This window comes from Rhipicephalus microplus, chromosome 4, assembly GCF_043290135.1.
Source record: "Rhipicephalus microplus isolate Deutch F79 chromosome 4, USDA_Rmic, whole genome shotgun sequence".
NCBI classification, from domain to species: Eukaryota; Metazoa; Arthropoda; class Arachnida; order Ixodida; family Ixodidae; genus Rhipicephalus; species Rhipicephalus microplus.
In genome coordinates this window covers 25,373,977-25,393,321 of record NC_134703.1, presented here as the reverse complement: position 1 = coordinate 25,393,321, position 19,345 = coordinate 25,373,977, and the positions used below count along the sequence as shown (strand labels likewise).

Here is a 19,345-nt window from a genome sequence, read left to right as displayed (position 1 = left end):
AAGGTTTGTCTTTATTTCCTTTAAACTTGCTTTGTACTAAATTCTTTTGGTGATTAGATCGCCACCTCAGGGATAATTTTCAATTTAAACGTGGTTCAAGGAGGCCAAACTGCTACCCTGCGTTTCTCTCGCAGCATACAGCCAGCCCCCGTGAAGGTCCTCCCACTGGCTCCAGCTTGCTCCGACCCAGCTTGGAGGAGCAGCAGTGGCGGCTACCCAAGGTGCCGCTAGAGCCGATTTACTCTGCCCCCACTTCGTCCTTGGCGCTCGAAGCAGCAGCTGCGCAAGAAGGGAGTCCGAAGCAGCAGCCGTTCGTGCTCGCGCCAACACCCGCGCAGCTGGGACGTGCACCGGGTCAGCTGCACCAGCGGAAGAACAGCGGTGCCGCGTCATCCTCTCAGTCCTCCGAGCCGTCCGAGACGCTGCCCTGCCTTACAGATCTCAGTGACAACGCTAGTCAGCCGCCACCCCGCACCCCTCAGCCACCGCACCCACCAATGGTGAACACCGTGGCTGAAGAGTGCACTGTCGTCAACAGGGAAGAAAGTGTTGCACCCAGGGAAGACGGTGCCACAGCAGCAAAGGACAGTCAGTCGGAGCAGCAGCAACAGCCCGCAAAGGAACCTCTGCTACCACCTCCTGTGGCCAGTCCAGCTCCGCCTTCCAAGGAGACGAAGAAGTCTGTGCTCAAGCGAACTGTCAACGATGGAATGGACAAGTGCGTACAGCTTTCTTCTTCCTCTGGTGTTGGGTTATGTCCAGTCATTCCTTTCAATCACTTAAATGCAATGGAACTTGCTTGGGCTGATTTCACACAATGTTACTGCGAGGTTCTTGTGAGACTTCTTTGGTGTCAATATGAGTCTTGCAAGAACATACAAGTGTTTCATGGCTGCTGTGAAAAGGGCACCACCTAAGCTTGTAACATGGAACTTTTTTAGTTTTTTGAACGCTTGTCATGGAGTGGCTCTGACCTATATTTTGTTCTTTATGTACTTTTTTTTTTACAACTTCTTCAATGCTAACCCTTTCAGCCCTGGATTGTTTTATTTCGGTCGGACACATTTTTGTGCATGTTTTTCTTGTAGTTGAGACCTCAAAAGACCACAGACGAAAAGTTTAGCTAGTGGTGCAAGCATTCTTGGATTATTTAACGTGTCATCGAATTAGGCCATCAAGGCTCAGTGATTGGAAAATGAAAAACATGGCTTCTTTATTTCTGCTAACCATTAGTGTACACAAAATGGGAACCAACACCTTACTTGTCAGCCTAATATTCAATAAAACAGCATCGGGACGACGTTCCAAAAATCGCGCTTATCCGCCTCACCTTACGCGCCTCGGCTTCACTGAAGACTTCGCGCGTGCTTCATATTTTTTGGGCTACTACTTCCACAAACGTTCCGTAATATTGATCATGAAGAACTACTCCCCTAAAACTGAGCAGTATTGGTTACGTTTCCGAGATGCTAGAAGAAATGTTGTCCGGTGGTGTCAATTGACACCACCAGGGCCGGAAGGGCTAATGTTGCTTCACTAGCCTTTTAAGCACTTGTATCATCACCATATGTGTCGTGCCAACAGAGTGCTGGAAGAAGTGAACTTCAAGGCCCAATTCGCCAAGCTGCCAGAGTACAAGCCAGAGGAATCCCCCTCTGGAGCAGCGTCTCTGCCTTCATCGCCATTTGTGCAAACGTACAGGAAGCGCCCAAAACCTTCAGGTGAGGACTAACAGATGCGTGCATATTTCTTCCTCTACAGACTTAAATTCTGGATGGACGATCCCTGTGACTTGATTGCTAATGTAGTGGAAGTTTAAGTTGCACTGTTTTTTGACTGCTACACTGCAGCACCAATGCAGAAACATGCATATACATAGAAATGGGCCTTTTCCTTTGCAAATTTTATTGCTCTTTTCAGTTTTTTTGCCAGGTAATGTCAGGAATTGTATGTGCTATACATAATTGTTGTCATTTAAACCTGCTGCAAACCAAAACAAACCTTTTATTCAAAATAAACTGAAAGAGGTGTTGCATTATCTTCATAAACAAGGCACTGAAAAGTTTAAAGATCCCTAAATGGCTAACATTGATTTAAAGCTATTCGTTACAGAGACTGTCGTGAACGCTATACTGAATTTCGAAATTGTTCATGATTTCTTGAGTGGTTTGTTTGTTTGTGCACTTGCTGCTGTATATGCAGCAGCTCGTTACCAAACAATATTGCTCTTCTGAAGTTGATGCAAACAAAATACACTAGTTTTGCACAGGTAGAACTGCAGTTTTATTATTAAGGCACCTTCTTCATCTGTTGTTAGACTAAACATACTTGTACCTCAGCATCAAATAATTCTATTATTGTGACAAAATTGCTCTTCTGAAGTTGATGCAAACAAAATACACTAGTTTTGCACAGGTAGAACTGCAGTTTTATTATTAAGGCACCTTTTTCATCTGTTGTTAGACTAAACATACTTGTACCTCAACATCAAATAATTCTATTATTGTGACGAAATTGCTCTTCTGAAGTTGATGCAAACAAAATACACTAATTTTGCACAGGCAGAACAGCAGTTTTATTATTAAGGCACTTTTTTCTATCTGTTGTTATACTAAACATACTTGTACCTCAGCATCAAATAATTCTATTATTGTGACGAAGGCCACATTTTGTTGGGCTTTGTTTGCATACTTGCATCAGTAGACGATGTTGCTCCTTCATTCAATTTTAGTAGCTGAGAAGTATAGTGAACTGTTGTTAAACAGAACCTAAAGCTACCAAGAAAACGTGTTCCGTTTGACAGGAGTTCCATTTACTGAGAGAGTAACAAGGCCCCGCCGCGGTGGTCTAGTACCCGGCTGCTGACCCGCAGGTCGCGGGATCGAATCCCGGCTGCATTTCCGATGGAGGCAGAAATGTTGTAGGCCCGTGTGCTCAGATTTGGGTGCACGTTAAAGAACCCCAGGTGGTCGAAATTTCCGGACCCCTCCACTACGGTGTCTCTCATAATTATATGGTGGTTTTGGAACTCCTCAAATCAATCAATGAGAGAGTAACAGGGCTTCAATAATCGGGTATGAAAGCAATCATGGTAGAGGCAGTTGTTCTATTTAATTAAGCAACAATTTCGTTTTACTACTTCTATTTACTGCGAGTTTTCTGTATTTTCCAAGCCAGTCATGGTGCAGTGACTACACTACTGACCTCAATATGCAGATGCGGCTGAAGACAGCGGTGATCCAAATGCATCCAAGTGCACCAGCGGGTCATCTCCAGTGAGCACACCCCGCACACCCCAAACTGCTGGCCCAAAGCTGGAAGGCACAAAGTTCTTCGGACCCAGCTTCAACCTCGATGCTCTGGCCGACACTCGGAATGGTTAGTATAGAAAGCCGTTGTGTTGGATCCTGTGATTGCATTTGCATTTGTTAGCAACTGCAAGAAAGGAATAGGCGTTGGTCGATGCATTTGCCCATGCTTCAACCAAAGACTTGTATGTGATCTATGGGGATTGAATGTTAATCTTAATCAAAAGAAAACAAGTGTCAGTGAACTTGAACTTTTGCTGTAAGGTTGCAGGATTGAATCTCAGCTATGGTAGCCACATTTTGATGAAAAAGAAATGTAGGGTGCTTGTATGCTTACGTGCTTATTAAAGAACACCAGATATTTGAAGTTTTCAGAACCCTCTATTATCGCATATCTCAGTCATATTGTGGTATTGGAATGTGAAACCCCAACAGTTATCAACTGTTGACTATAAGATGGCCTTTATAATCAGACACATTAGAGTTTTAAATGAATGTAATACTGCTATACTTTTGATACTAGCCCTCCAAGTTATTGTTTTTGCAGTGGCAATGCTAGACCTCTCGTATGTTTATTATGCCATTTTGTGCAGCGATAAACGTGCTCTTCTCTTTTTATAGCTATAATGACACTTCATTTACATAATGGAGCAGTGTTTGATGTCATTAGTGTGAATTAATGTTCATGTTTTTTATTTTTTAAATGTTGCTAATTGTGGTGTGCAGCTACTTGAGTAATCTATTGTGCATTATACTGAAATGCAGAAAATAATCTTCTGTTTTCGTTCTTCAGTTGATTAATGATTTTCAATGTCTCTATTATCTCAACAGCTTAAAACGCAAGTATCCTTTTTTTAGCATGTGTTTTGAACTGCTCAACCTAAACTGCATATACCAATAAAGAATAACCTCCCCTAACAAGAGCTATTCAATATATGCCATGTGTAGCATTATATGACAGTTTGCATGGCATTTGTGTTGTGGTACGATTAAACGTGATGGCTACATGCATACATTTACACATATTGTCTTATTAACATTCCTTACAAGAATCCTTGTCTTCCTGTTCCTTCTTGCGCATATCTTGCGTGGCGTCTTCACTGCATCTTTTCCTTGTGGATGTCTGGTCTGAGTATGATTTAAAAAGATTTTCGGCTCGGCCCTTGCAAGGAAGTTTTCAACCGACTCGCCATGTGCTATAAAATAAGGCCTCTGTAAAGGTAACTACAATGGTGAAGCTTACTTGCGAGACGAACTAACTTAAGTAACTTTTCCAATCTTGTTCATTGTGCTTTGGTAATTGAACAGGGAATGCCAAGCTGATTGATATGCGACTTGAATGTTTTGGCAGCCACTCATTCACTCACAATGGCTTTCGTGCAGACGCATCGGATGGTGATGTAGGCTCTCCACGAACACCCAAGACTCCAGCAGAAGGTGAGAAGAGCCAGTCTTCATTACGGCGTACACTGGAGCAACGGCGACAACTCGTCATGCAACTTTTCACCGAGGAAGGCTGGTTCCCGTCGGGTAAATACAGCTGACAATGTTTTTCATATGCTAGTGATCTACCGTATTTACTCGAATCAACGCCGCCCTCCATTGCAGGCCGAATGAAAGAAACGCCGTATTTTTTTGGCAGAAGAACTCTGCATTAGTAATAATGCATAAGTGCACACTACGCAGGCACGTGGTGCGTTTATACGATATTGTCGTCGTCATCTACAGCATTGCTGTCCTCTTTGTTGCTTAGTTCATCCCAGAGGGTATCGTCCGCACTTTTGTCCATCACGTTTTAAATACAACACTTTTTGAAGGCTCTCATGATTGTGCAGTCTGTAATTTCTCATGCCAAACCGTGGGCATCCAATTCGCCAGTTGGCCAAGCGAAGCGTGCTTGATGCGCCCGATAAGGGTTGCCTGATGTTCCTTTGTCGTAAGCCAGTCGGTGTAGTGCTCACGAAACCTGTCCTTTAAGAGCTTATTAATGGAGACTTGTAGTAGTTGTGGTCGGCTGGTCATGCCACCGGGTATTACGGTGATGTCAGACCCAGCGCAAGAAAGCGCGGTTTTCAAGCCATCAGTCAAATGGCCGCAGTACGAGTCGACTAGCAGCGAGTGCTTGCGTAACGTGGCCCCTGGACAGCGTTCCTAGACTGCTTTTACCCAGTCCTCCATCAAGCCGCTGGACTTCCAACCTTTTTTGTGAACGTGTTTGACATCATATTGGGGTGAGTTTTCACCTGCTCGTGCAGTCTTGTGCTTAAATATAATGTACAAAGGAAGTTTTCATCCATCGGCGGTGCTGCACAACATTACTGTTGTTCGCTGCTTTTCATAACCCGTCATTTTAAGTTTCACTTCCTTCGCACCCTTTGACAGGGTCTGGTCGACATTTGCAATTCGCCCAAGCTGGTAACTCTTTTCCCGCCGTTTGTCCATCACGTATCGCTGAAAAGTCAGCGGGCAGCTTCTGAAACATGGAGGGCCGTCGTCTCAGGCTAAACCCAAACCATTTCATAAGGCGTGTTGCCCAGCTGCAGCTTGCCTTGAAATGCATGAACTTTTCTTTTTCTTGGACAGCATCTCTGTCCTTAGAAATTGAATAAAACTGGATGTTGACTGTATGTTTACCTTCCAGAAGTTCCTAGTCTTACAAGCAGTAAAATTTCGGCACAAATCCAATCAAAGTAACAAACATGATTTGAAAAATGTTCTAAAGTTCAAATATTTGCACACCCCTAGAGATGGCGTGCTAAAGGAGAATGCTGGTGGCGACGCCGCCTTGAAATTTTTGCTCCAGATATCGAAGACATTTATGGCATATACTAGGTTTTATGTAGTGCCTAATCAATAAAGATGAAACACATTGCCCTCTGATGGCACCAGAGGGACCATAGTAAGCGTAAGGAAATTCTGTGGAGCCAATTGACCAAAATTCAAAAGCTTAGCATGTTACATTATGCTTGGAGATTATGGCATGAACTTGAAAAACGAATTCTTGTCCTTGATTTTTTAATTTAATTATAGGAGTTCTCAGAGTATTAATTAGATTTCCCAAGGCACAATTTATCAATCTAAATCAATTCATTTGCTTAATTTTCGTGTTCTTTGATGCCATTTTGTTGTCATTGCAGCGCAAGCTACAGCTGCCTTTCAGCAACGGCATCGGGACGTGTTCAGCAACAAAAACACACTTCAGCTCAAGATACGTGAGGTACGTCAGAAGCTCATGGCTCAGAACAACCAGGCCAACATTGCCACCACACCGAGTGCTCACGACACTACCACCATTGCTGAGGCAGCTCTGGCCAAGTCGGAAACGCCAAATGCCCCAGAACCCCAGACACCGCGGACGGGGACGTGAAGGACGCACACAAACCGAAGGCTGTCGAGCGACGGTGTGGGGCTGGGGATGTTGTTGGTCAAATTGTGTGGGATGTCTGGTTCCTTGGGGCTCAATTTTATTTTGTTTTTATTGACCAAGCAGCATGGGCTCTGAAACCGGAAGCAGCCTTGGGTCATGTGTTCATGGAGCAAGGTTTTTATTTTTGCTGGTTTTTAAAAGTTCCAAGAAGCATTGTCTCCCCGAGGGAATTGTGTGGACGGCCCCAGCGCCACTTCTATTACGGTGTCTGATGTTTAAAGGCCTGTTTTGCATACTATTGTCAGATACGCAGCGAACTGGTACCTAGATTGTCATGCACTTTGTGCAGGCCGTTACTGTGGTCTCCGTGTTGTGGAAGGAGCTTGCGGACTTGGGATATCGACGCTCTCTGCTTGTGGACATTGTTGACCAACAGCATACACAAAATCATTGTAGGGTATCGACCTTCCATGGATGCCCGTTTCAACACTTGTCTTGTGTTCGGCTGCGCACATACAGTTGTGTTGCACCTGTGATGTGTACGAGACTGTGTTCTTCGATGGTTCTCGAGGTCTGTGTCACACAAATCTAAGGATCTGAAAGGCCCTGTAGCATGGTTTGTTTGGATTGTTGAAAGCATAGGCAGGTAGGACTGCTCTGTGTCCATGTAATATGCGCACATGGTGTCTTTCGTAGTTTTTTTCTTTCTCCATTTGCTTTGTTTCATCACAACGTTACTGGTGTTGTTGATGGAAACAAGTGGTGTGACTTGTTGACTTGCACCATGTGTTGTTGCTAGTATTTGGACAATGCAGGGCAGTACAGTTTAATGCTGTTGACCTTCTGAACTTTTAAGCAGCGCTGTTTTTTATCATTTTCTTTTAGCAGACGAGCCAGGCGATTGGATGCCGTTGTAAACTATGTTCCCAGAGCTGCTATGAAGTTTGCATTATTGGCCAGGCTTTGTGCCTCCTGTACATATGAGGACTAGATACAGATATGTGGGCTTAATATAAATTTTTAATATGTGGTGATTTCAACTAGAAGTATGAAAATAATACAAACTTGCAGTCAGTCCAGTGAAGCCGCATTCCACATAGGGCATCTTTGTTTTAAAGAACAGAGGACACCAACCATACTTAGTGAAAAGCAACAAAGGGGCATTTATGTGCACCTTTCATTGCGATTGCAATTATATGGACAGTCTCGGGGCTGGGTTTTGACGTCGCGGCCGCCACCATTCACGTATATATATATATATATATATATATATATATATATATATATATATATATATATATATATATATATATATATATATATATATATATATATATATATATATATATATATCATCATCATCATCAGCCTGACTACGTCCATTGCAGGACAAAGGCCTCTCCCATGTTCCGCCAGTTAACCCGGTCCTGTGCCTGCTGCTGCCAATTTATACCCGCAAACTTCTTAATCTCGTCTGCCCACCTAACCTTCTGTCTCCCCCTAACCCGCTTCCCTTCTCTGGGAATCCAGTTAGTTACCCTTAATGACCAGCGGTTATCCTGTCTACACGCTACATGCCCGGCCCATGTCCATTCCCTCTTCTTTATTTCAACTATGATATCCTTAACCCCCGTTTGTCCCCTAATCCACTCTGCTCTCTTCTTGTCTCTTAAGGTTACACCTACCATTTTTCTTTCCATTGCTCGCTGCTTCGTCCTCAATTTAAGCTTAACCCTCTTTGTAAGTCTCCAGGTTGCTGCTCCGTAGCTAAGTACCGGCAAGATACAGCTGTTATATACCTTCCTCTTGAGGGATAGTGGCAATCTACCTGTCATAATTTGAGAGTGCTTGCCGAATATGCTCCACCCCATTCTTATTCTTCTAGTTACTTCAATCTCGTGGTTAGGCTCTGCGGTTATTACCTGCCCTAAGTAGACATAGTCTTTTACAACTTCAAGTGCACTATTACCTATCTCGAAGCGCTGCTCCTTTCCGAGGTTGTTGTACATTACTTTCGTTTTCTGCAGAATAATTTTAAGACCCACCTTTCTGCTCTCATTGTCTAACTCCGTAATCATGAGTTGCAATTCGTCCCCTGAGTTACTCAGCAATGCAATGTCATCGGCGAAGCGCAGGTTACTAAGGTATTCTCCATTAACTCTTATCCCTAACTGTTCCCATTCTAGGCTTCTGAAAACCTCCTGTAAGCACGCGGTAAATAGCATTGGGGAGATTGTGTCCCCCTGCCTTACACCCTTCTTGATTGGTATTCTGTTGCTTTCTTTATGAAGCACTATGGTAGCAGTTGATCCCCTAAAGATTTCTTCCAGAAAGTTTATATATACTTCATCTACGCCCTGATTCCGCAGTGTCTGCATGACGGCTGATATTTCTACTGAATCAAACGCCTTCTCGTAGTCTATGAAGGCTATGTATAGTGGTTGGTTATACTCTGAGCATTTCTCTATTACCTGATTGATAGTATGAATGTGGTCAATTGTTGAGTAGCCTGTTCGAAATCCTGCTTGTTCCTTTGGTTGATTGAATTCTAATGTTTTCTTTACTCTGTTAGCAATTACCTTTGTAAATAGCTTGTATACTACAGAGAGCAAGCTGATCGGCCTGTAATTCTTCAAGTTCTTGTCATCTCCTTTCTTATGTATTAAGATGATCTTAGCGTTCTTCCAAGACTCTGGTACCCTTCCCGTCAGGAGACACCTCGTAAACAGAATGGCTAGTTTTTACAACACAATCTGTCCTCCATATTTCAGCAGATCTGATGTTACCTGATCCTCACCAGCAGCTTTGCCTCTTTGCATGCTCTCCAAAGCTTTTCTGACTTCTTCTATAATTACTGGTGGGGTGTCATCTGGGTTACTGCTAGTTCTTATAGTATTAAGGTCGTGGTTGTCTCGGCTACTGTACAGATCTCTGTAAAACTCCTCCGCTATTTTAACTATCCTATCCATATTGGTAGTTATTTTGCCTTCTTTGTCCCTTAGTGCATACATCCGACTTATGCCTATCCCAAGTTTCCTCTTCACTGCTTTGACGCTTCCTCCGTTTTTCAGAGCGTGTTCAATTCTCTCCATGTTATACCTTCTTACATTGCATACTTTACGTCTATTAATCAACTTCGAAAGCTCTGCCAGTTCTATTTTGTCTGTTTTACTTGACACTTTCATGCTTTGACGCTTCTTAATTAGGTTCTTCGTTTCCTGGGAAAGCTTGCCAGTGTCCTGTCTAACTACCCTGCCTCCAACTTCCACTGCACACTCCGTAATGATACTCGTCAGATTATTATTCATTGTATCTACGCTAAGGTTGGTTTCCTCACTAAGAGCCGAGTACCTGTTCTGCAGCGACACTCTGAATTCCTGTACTTTCCCTCTCAGTTCTAGCTCATTGATTGGCTTTTTGCCTATCAGTTTCTGTCGTTCCTTCTTCAAGTCTAGGCGAATTCGAGACCGTACCATTCTATGGTCACTGCATCGTACCTTGCCAACCACTTCCACATCCTGCACGATTCCTGGGTGTGCAGTCATTATAAAGTCTATTTCGTTCTTATTTTCGCCATTAGGGCTCCTCCATGTCCACTTGCGGTTTTCTCGTTTTCGGTAGAAAGTATTCAAAATCCGCAAATTATTGCGTTCTGCGAATTCTACTAGTAGCTCTTCTCTGGCGTTTCTAGTGCCGATGTCATAATCTCCTACTGCCTGGTCTCCAGCCTGCTTCTTCCCTACCTTTGCATTAAAGTCGCCCATCACTATAGTATACTGTGTTTTTACCTTACTCATTGTCGATTCCACGTCTTCATAGAAGCTTTCAACTGAAGCGTCATCATGGCGGGATGTAGGCGCGTAAGCCTGTACTACCTTCATCTTGTATTTTTTTATTCAGTTTAATTACAATACCTACCACCCTTTCATTAATGCTATAGTATTCCTCTATGTTGCCAGCTATGTTTCTGTGAATTAGGAACCCCACTCCCAGTTCTCTTCTGTCTGCCAAGCCCCGATAGCAAAGGACATGCCCATTCTGTAGCACAGTATAGGCCTCATCTGTCCTCCTAACCTCACTGAGCCCTATTATATCCCATTTAACACCCTCTAGCTCCTCAAATAGTACAGCTAGACTTCCCTCACTAGATAAGGTTCTAGCGTTAAACGTTGCCAAGTTTAGGTTCCAATGGCGGCCTGTAGTCCAGAGATTCTTAGCACCCTCTGCTGCGTTGCAGATCTGACCGCCGCCATGGTCAGTTGCTTCGCAGCTGCTGGGGACTGAGGACCGTGAGTTATTTGACGTAATATATATATATATATATATATATATATATATATATATATATATATATATACATATATATATATATAGCCTTTCTGCAGCTACGGGGGGTGGGGGCTTATGGTTGCCGCAGTATCGTGGCAGTGATCAGCGTGCACCTTGTGCCCCCACAGCAGGTGGGAGCTTCTACAGGCTGCTCAACGCGAAAAAACGGTGCCAAAAGTCTACCTGGACCGGCCGTGTTCTCTTGCACCAGGGTTTTGTAGAGTTGCAGTAGGGTTGACAGGCGGGCTAGTTGGTACAAATTCATAATGGAATAATTGGAAGCGCAAACCAACGAGACTCAAGAGAAGAGACAAAGAAGCACAGTTTGTCTGTTCTCTTGTGTCCCGTTGGTTTGCGCTTCCAATTATTCCATTATGAATTTTGTAGAGTTACGTGAGATTGGATCTAAATGAGTTGGCTTCCAGCCTCACTTCGTATATCAACGCCGTCACTACACATGAGCCTTGTTGTAGTCACCTGTAGCCGCGCCGCAGGAAACTTGGTTACTTAGCAAGCACATGTTAATTACAATTGATATTGCTCCTAAAAATGCGAGCCTTGCTTCGTAAAACATACGAACATGTTGCTATCGCATTCATTGTTTCTCCCTTTTTGGCGAAACTGGGACTTTTTTACTACACCTTCCAGTCAAATTATACAATGGAATTGCATGCCAATGCTGGGGAATCGACAATGTTCAACTAGCCACACTAGGATACCGATTTAGTAAAGTTTGTTCCCTGTCAGAACCACAGCCTGCGCCATTCACAGGTCGCATTGCTTGAATGGGGGCGTATTCCGGGGAGCGGGAGGGAGTCCACAGGGTAGTCCCGGTGAAGCTCCCAACAAGGTGTCACTGAATCAGCCGCGTGCAACTTCTTTTAAAGTCTGAGAGCAAAAGGCCTACTCTTCATGAGCATGTGTGTCCTCACCATCAAATAGCACCTGTGGGAACACTAGCACTGTTTCTCTTCTTACGATGAAACTACGCCAAGCTTGGCTCAGGTCTGTGACCCATCAGAAAACCCTGCTATTGCCCATGGAAGGGCTATGCGATGAAAACAACTTCTCAGGTGGTGTGAGCATCCTCTCAAGCATAAGCCTGCCGATAGTTCCGTTTTGTTTGCCGCTTCATGAAAATTATACTTAAGGTGACAGCATTTGGTGCAAGCACTAAGCATAGTTGGCAAAAGCACGATACAGTACTGCCTTGACAAAATTGGCCCTTCCTGAAGAGCTGAACTTGCATCAAAACCGTTGTAGGTTGTGTGTTCGGCCGTGTGTGCTTCGAGATGGTATGTGAGAGAATTGGCTCGGTTATGCTAAGCTAGAAATTTACGTCTTGGTTAAAGCAGGACGATTGCTGCTTGATGAACCACTTTAAAGTGAGTGTGGCATGTTGTGGGAGGTCTATTGTGTTCACATTATTTGACTGTGTGTTTTGAGTGCTCCGAATTTCGAGCCTTGTATAAAAGCTGCCTTTTGTGGGGATTTGTTGTGAAACCAAGATGTCCCTATGTAATGGTTTGTGCCCCCACCCTCTTTTTCTCTCCCCTTTATTGATAAACGATATGTGAAGCTGTCATTGTATGTTCAGTGTGCCTTCTCATAAGGACATCTATGCGGGAAGTCCGTTCTTTGGACGACGATACATGAATGTAGCACATATTTGTTGTGTTCACTACGTAACGGCACATGCATGTCTTGTTTTTGTGTGCTGTATTACCATTGCTTGTTTTAATCGTTTTGTTATACTTTTGTGCATAGCACCGTCATTATGTTTTAAATTTGAAATATGTACTTCACAGCTCCTGTTGCAGGTGTATCGTGCATTGTTCCCACCTTCTTTTTCTAGCTCCATTCTAGCAGCTATCTCACACATTTTCCTCTGTTATTGCGCTTGTTTTTGTTGCTTTGCATGATTGTTTACTCTCTGTCTCAGATTTTTTGCTCAAAACAGACATGTTATAACCCATATTTAAATGTTTTTCTTTACTTTATCTTCAGCTGTTTGAACTGTCACTAAGTACTGGTTTAGGACAGTAGGAAGGCAGCAACAGTAATGTTCTGCTAACTTCAAATAGTTTACCCAGTGCATCGGCTATGTTGGAAAGTTCTGGTGCCGAGTTGTCACTCATAGATGCCATATATTTTTTCCCTCCTTTATTTTGAGAAGTTATTCTATGCGGATTCTCAAAAGGTGCACCCGGTGACTTGCAAAAATGGCCATCACAAGGGTGGTTTATTATATTGAGCTAACTTAAACGCTTAGTCTTTTACTGTGTGGCAAACACACACAAATCGCTACAGTAGCAGCGGTTGAGAAAATATATAATGTTTGTTTTCTTTGATTTGATTGTGCAACTGTCATAAACATGGCAAGAAAAGAAAGAAAAACTAGTGAAAGTTCACCTTTAAAAGTATTCCTCTCACCTGGTGAAATACGATGCCAACTTTTTGGTCCCTCTTGACAGGTTGTTTAGTGAAGTATTTAGTCTATATTCACCACAAAGTAAAAGTCGGTATTTATGTGGCAGGGGATTATTATTCTATTAGGGGTGAACCATACTCCTGCATACCATAAGCATATAAAACAGGGTACTTGACAGATGCAGCCAGTGTTACTGCCATAGGAGCTTTGTGCAGTGTTAGGCTAATGCACAAGGGTGATTAAATCAAATATGCATGCCATGTGGCATGATGTCGCATGCCGGTAACTGGAATCTGTAGCTACATTACGACTAAAGCTTGCGATTTGCACTCCGTGTCTAATGCATAGAAATTTTCCTGAAAGCATCTCTGAATTTTTTTTTCTTTTTTGTATAAGTGGTTAGGCTACAAATATAGTTGATAGTTGTTAAAATAGCATGAATGAAGTGCATGAAAGTGATAAGCCATGCGGCACGCTACCATCTTGATGAAGAAAACCAGCAAATGCTTCTGTTCTCTTTTTTTAACCTGTCTTTTAAACTCTTGAATTTGTTCCAACGTAGTAAATGTATAAATGATTTTACAAGTTAATGATTTGCCACGCAAGTGCAGTGTGTTGCACCTGTGCATATGATTTCTCTTGCAGTGTTGCTTGCAGCAGTGATTCATTAGTAGCGCTGGCATCTTGCTGCCCAGCTTAACATTGCAGGTTCCATTTTCGGCCCTGTAAGCATGTTCTAAAGGAAACTCATCCACTTTTAATATTATGACGAATACTTCATGTCTGGTGTTACTGCAGTGTTCACTGTGGCATTACTCATATCCCAGTGTTGAGAAAACTGACTTTTAGGTGGAGTGGGGAAAAAATTTACTTGTTGGATGCTATAGCATTGAAATTTGTATTGCTTTTTAAAATAATGGTCATTTAAAATGATACATGCATTATAAGCCCTTATAAATATTTTATCAAGTTGCTTGTTTTAGCTCGTTCATTGTTTTATTTTAAAGAAAGTGCATGAGTTATCGTTTCTACTTAGCTATATCAATTTAGGCTACTTCTTTAATGCTAGTTCGTTTAAATAATACTTTTTAACCCTTGTGGGTGCCAACAAGTTTTATCCGGATATGGCAAAATTGTTTCACATTGTTTCACAGTGATGAACTTAACTGCTTTGAAAAGGTGTAGATTGCATTGTGAAGCCTGCCAGGTTTTGGCCAATATTGTATTTTGTTTTCTATAAAATGATGCAATGATGCTTATAAAAACAAAAAGGGTGGCGTTTTCCTGCAGCATGGCTTCTGTTGATTTTGCATGGCTTAAAGACCTTCGCAAGCCTGAGAATATTTCGCATGAACAGTCTACTGGCACGGTTTCCTCCAAAAACACTTGTTACGCTTAGCCTCGAGCTAGCACGAAAATGACACATGGCTGGTTTAAAAAAGCATTGTGCAATATCTGTGTTACCTTAAATGAACACAAAACTTGCTTGCTCGCACTTGAAAATTGCCCCAGCCTTGTACCTGAGCCATGTGGGAAGCGTAGCTCCGAAACCCCCTCATTCTTATTTGCCATCTTGCTATGCGAACCAGTACTCCATGACATCTGTTCTGTTACAGATTGTCATCACAAGAGTTTTCTAAGGAATGGGGTGAGCATGTTTATGCGCTACTGGCCTTTTGTAGTGTGCAGTAGTCGAGGATATGGAGAAAAAAATCATTTGACCTGTCACATTGACGAGAAGGATTCTTCCACACGCACTTAGGTAGATGTGACCGACCGTGATGACCACAAAAGCTGAGCACATTTACTATGCCTGCTCATATTGTTGCACATATTTTCCATCGTTTGCCAGTATCATATTGTTGGTATAAATGAACACCTTTCGCTTAGGAATTACCATACCGTTGATAAGAGAAATGAGGCTAAACCCCATTTTATACCATTCCCCATGCATATTCTGCAGCATTTGCTATTGTGTGTGGGTCAGCCCTGCGTGATAGCCCCATCCTAGTAGTGCAGAAACTGCATCGAAATTAACGAAGCATTTCATTGTAAGGACTTTGTAAAAGCCACTCCATTTGCCTTTCTCGTGTCTTGATTGTAATTGGTTGGACCTCTGTACCGTAAACTTTTTCCTGCTTGCCCAATGTGTGAATGCAGGCCCTGATGATTTTTTTCTGTGTGCTGCCTCGAGTACAGCTGCAACAAAAAAAAAAATGCATTTGTGTGCCATACATAGTGTCAATTCTGGCTGTGGCAGTGATTTTGTATTTTTTTTTTTCAATGCACCTTTCATGCACACAGCTGCTGCTATGGTTGTAAAGTGTAGTCCAAGCTTTGTAGTAGCGCGCCAGCTAGACTAATTTTCTATTGAAAGAAAAAACTAGGTGTGGTCAGCTAGAGAGAAAATTTTGAAATGTTGCTTATAGGAACGATGCTAGTAGGACATGCTGTGTGCCAGGTTAGTTGGTTCATACTCACAGTATAGAAGCACACAAGAAAATTAAAGAGCGTTGGAGAACGTGCAGCGCTTGATTCACATTTCTTTTGTTGTCTTGTTCTAAGCTGCGTGCTTCTATACTCTGCATAAGTTAGACACTGGAAACTTTGAAACTTTCTGATTGTTTGCCTGAACTGACTATTTTAGGTACAGTGTGTGTCGCAGTTAAAGGGAAGTCTGTATTTGGTCTGGTGGTAGTTACATTTTTTATGTGAAAAACCACCATAAATAATGGCTGTCTGCTTGATGTGTTGGATTGCTCTACCAAAATTATTGTGCATACAGCCCACTGCATCCCATGGTTTTGATGAGATTTGTGTAGGAGTGGTGCATGAATAGTGCAGAACTAGTGGAAAGGGTGCAGAACGTTTTTGTAGAGCAGCGAATTGTGTGCAGAAAAACCTGGTATGCAGGAAATTATGGGTACTCTATTGAACTTGACATTCAATGCTCCGCTTGGCTTTCAATGATGTGGTCATGCAGGACTGTTGTGTTAGGCTTAAAGATCCAGAGTTCTAAAGCCTTTAATCTTATTGCACGTTCAGGTGTGACATACGCAACTTTTAAAGAAGCCCTGCAGCACTTTTTGAATGAATTCAATATAGGAGTTTATTGCTATAAGAGCATATATTGCTATATAGGAGCTTATTACTAATCGACATCGCAAGAATTTTTACCATCCATCAAGTACAAGCAAAGTTAAAAGATTTGTTGTACGATACAATTCCTCATTCTCTCGTCCCAATGAAAGTGCTGGAAGCTAAGCAGGGAGGGCTGGCATGAAGGAAAGAAGTTGCTTCACATGCACATCATAACCTTAAGCAGTTTCTCTCTTCTTTTTTTTTTTTTCAAATGCGCTGCTTACTTTCAATGTGATTGCAGGCATATGGCGGCACCCTGCGACGGTCACACTATGTAGGTCCGTTGTTCAATTCAGCTAACGTGAGATCACTTGGGTATATCGCATCATTTGCAGAAAGAAGAGGGAATGAGCCGACATTTAAAATTAATTTCAGGCCACGTTCTGCACTATATAATGTTTGGATCGTGTGTTCTCAAAAGTGTCGACTACCAATGGCCAGCACTTTTCCGATTATCTGAAAAAGTGTTTCAGGGCTCTTTTAAGTGCAGAAGCCTCTACCTGTATTTCTCCTAGCTTTTTTATTGCTGTTATCTTTACGTCTTTCGTCATCTACAGCGTTCTGCTACATGCCACAGTCTGAGCTTGAAAGCCGAGAGTTGTGTGTGTGTGTTCGTGTGTATCATGCTGTTGTACCCATCACTGAGGCACTTGTGCACACTATTACACATTTACCTGTAGCTACCCACCATGGAGAGATGCACCAACTCATATTTTTCAGACAAGGTGGTGTTTTTAAGACATTTTAAACATTTTGCCATGTATATAGTGACAGTGCATAATTTTTTTTTTCCGTGTGGTGGTTGCTAGGGGCTGCTAGGATTATTCGTGAGAAGCGGTCGATAGCAAGAAGGAAATAAAATGGTTTTTTTTTCTTACCATGGTAGTTTGAATTGTGGAATTTATAGATTTGAGAGTTGCATTAAGGGGAAGTGTCATAGCATGAGGCCAGCATAGACAAAATCGTGCGGTTGGTGTGGCCCACTGTGCATGTGGTGATGTCGCGAATTGTGCAGCGCTTGCAAGTCTTCTCTTGCTCCTTGTGGTTTCATAATGAAGCCAGGCTGTTCGTGGAAACTTGAGCCTGCTTGCAAGAAAAGTTATCCATTAATGCTCATTAACTTATGCAGAGCTTGTTGCACGAAAACTTCGGGCAAGTGCTTTACAAGTCCGCAAAAGATGGCTAGAATCGCTATTTGTGAATATTTTAATTCAGCACTAGGTGTGAACATCTGTCGCAATTAAAAAGTAGTTGTGGTTAACGTGAAAGCTAATCTATAAAAAGCAAGTGGGCCATTCAACAAGTCAATTCTTGGCATCTCGGTTGTGTTATTCTGCTTTGCACGAGGTCGTGGGTTCGATTCCTAGCTGCATTTTAGTGAGGGCCGAATGCAAAAACGCATTCACTGAGATGTTGGAGATCATTAGAAAAGCCCACAGATACAAAATTAATCTGAAGCCGTCCACTGAGGTGTTCTAGAGTGTTTGCTGTGACCCAAATCGGTTGATAACAAGTGACTCGGTATCAACTGTGCTGTACTGGTCCTCAGGTGCAAGTCGAACTTCACACATGCATACACTGACATAACCTTTTATCTGGACAACAGTGTGGTTTTACGTGTCGAGAATTTGAGCTAAGTAGAAGTTAGATTAAAATTGTATGCATAATGAGGCACGTTTATGTAGGCAGGAGTCCTGTGGCGAAAATCTTTGTCATTTCCTGTCACGAGAAACTTTGGAGTTGATAACAGGAAAGAAATCTTGCAAGCAGGCTTTGGTATTTTTGGTAAAGTGAAAAAATTGATCAGTAGGTTCAGGTGTGCACAATCGAAATCGGCAATTTAAAAAAAGACAAAGCACAGGTCGAGTCTTGCAAGTGCCAATTCTGTTTAATACGTGTTATGTTTTCCCATGGCATCAAACTTGAAGTAACAATCAAGTCTGGAGATGTAAATAGATATAAGATAGTGGTTAAATGTATGTTAAAAGCACCTCTCCATCTGAAGGGGCCAATAAGAAAATTGTTTTACTGTCTCATACAAAGAGTCTTTTTTGGAAATGGCATTGTTCGTGTGCTTTTTTGACTTGTCATATTTTCTTCTTGTTGCTTTTCGTTGTTTAAGTTGTGTTTAGTGGTGGAAAAAAAAATGTGTTGATATGGCAGATCTGTTTTATTCATCTTTTCTGTTCAAGCCCTCACAAAATAAGCATTTTTGAACTGTTTACTGCTCTCTCTTTCTCTCTTTTTTTTCTGTGATACTTTTTTTCAATACAGATCTTAAGTGTAAAGAAAGGGTATTGCATGTGTGAATGATGTTGCCTTTCCATTTATTTTGCTACTAGTGTTATCATGTTTTAATGCTTAATTCATTCAGCTTAAGAAAAAAAACTCATGACAATTGATATGTACAGTGCATGTAAGTATGAATAAATTACCCTTCAGTGCATTGTTAATCCTTTGAATATTTTATTTATGCTCCCAAAAAAGAGAGCTATGAGCTGTTGAAGCTGTCTTGGCATGTTGCTAATTGTACCCATAAGGAGTGCATTTGCTGCATTTTAATTACCTGATGACACCGAGCATTGCCTTTTTTTTTACTTTACGCAAGTACACAACTGAAATGCGTCAAAAGAACTTTCTATCTGTTGATGACTGTCACTCGTTCTGACGCAACCATCATATTTGTGCCATCAGAATCGCATCACGGAACCCATTATCACATTCATCATTTTGGGCATTGCAGTCGTTTGCATTCCACAATGAGTACAT

The 19,345-nt window shown here is 42.1% G+C and overlaps 1 protein-coding gene across 3 annotated transcripts in view; it reads left to right on the top strand.

Moving 5' to 3' along the window:
• cic (Putative transcription factor capicua) overlaps window positions 1-19,029 on the top strand; it is an 86,029-nt gene extending 67,000 nt beyond the window's left edge. For all 3 annotated transcript variants that reach the window (XM_037422580.2, XM_037422579.2, XM_075892364.1), the window contains exons 17-21: window positions 135-718; window positions 1,585-1,721; window positions 3,217-3,378; window positions 4,692-4,838; window positions 6,446-19,029. In XM_037422580.2, coding sequence (XP_037278477.2) covers window positions 135-718; window positions 1,585-1,721; window positions 3,217-3,378; window positions 4,692-4,838; window positions 6,446-6,675 — 1,260 coding nt within the window. In that variant the 3' untranslated portion in view covers window positions 6,676-19,029. The remainder of the gene's footprint in view (window positions 1-134; window positions 719-1,584; window positions 1,722-3,216; window positions 3,379-4,691; window positions 4,839-6,445) is intronic.
• Window positions 19,030-19,345: the final 316 nt, after the last annotated feature.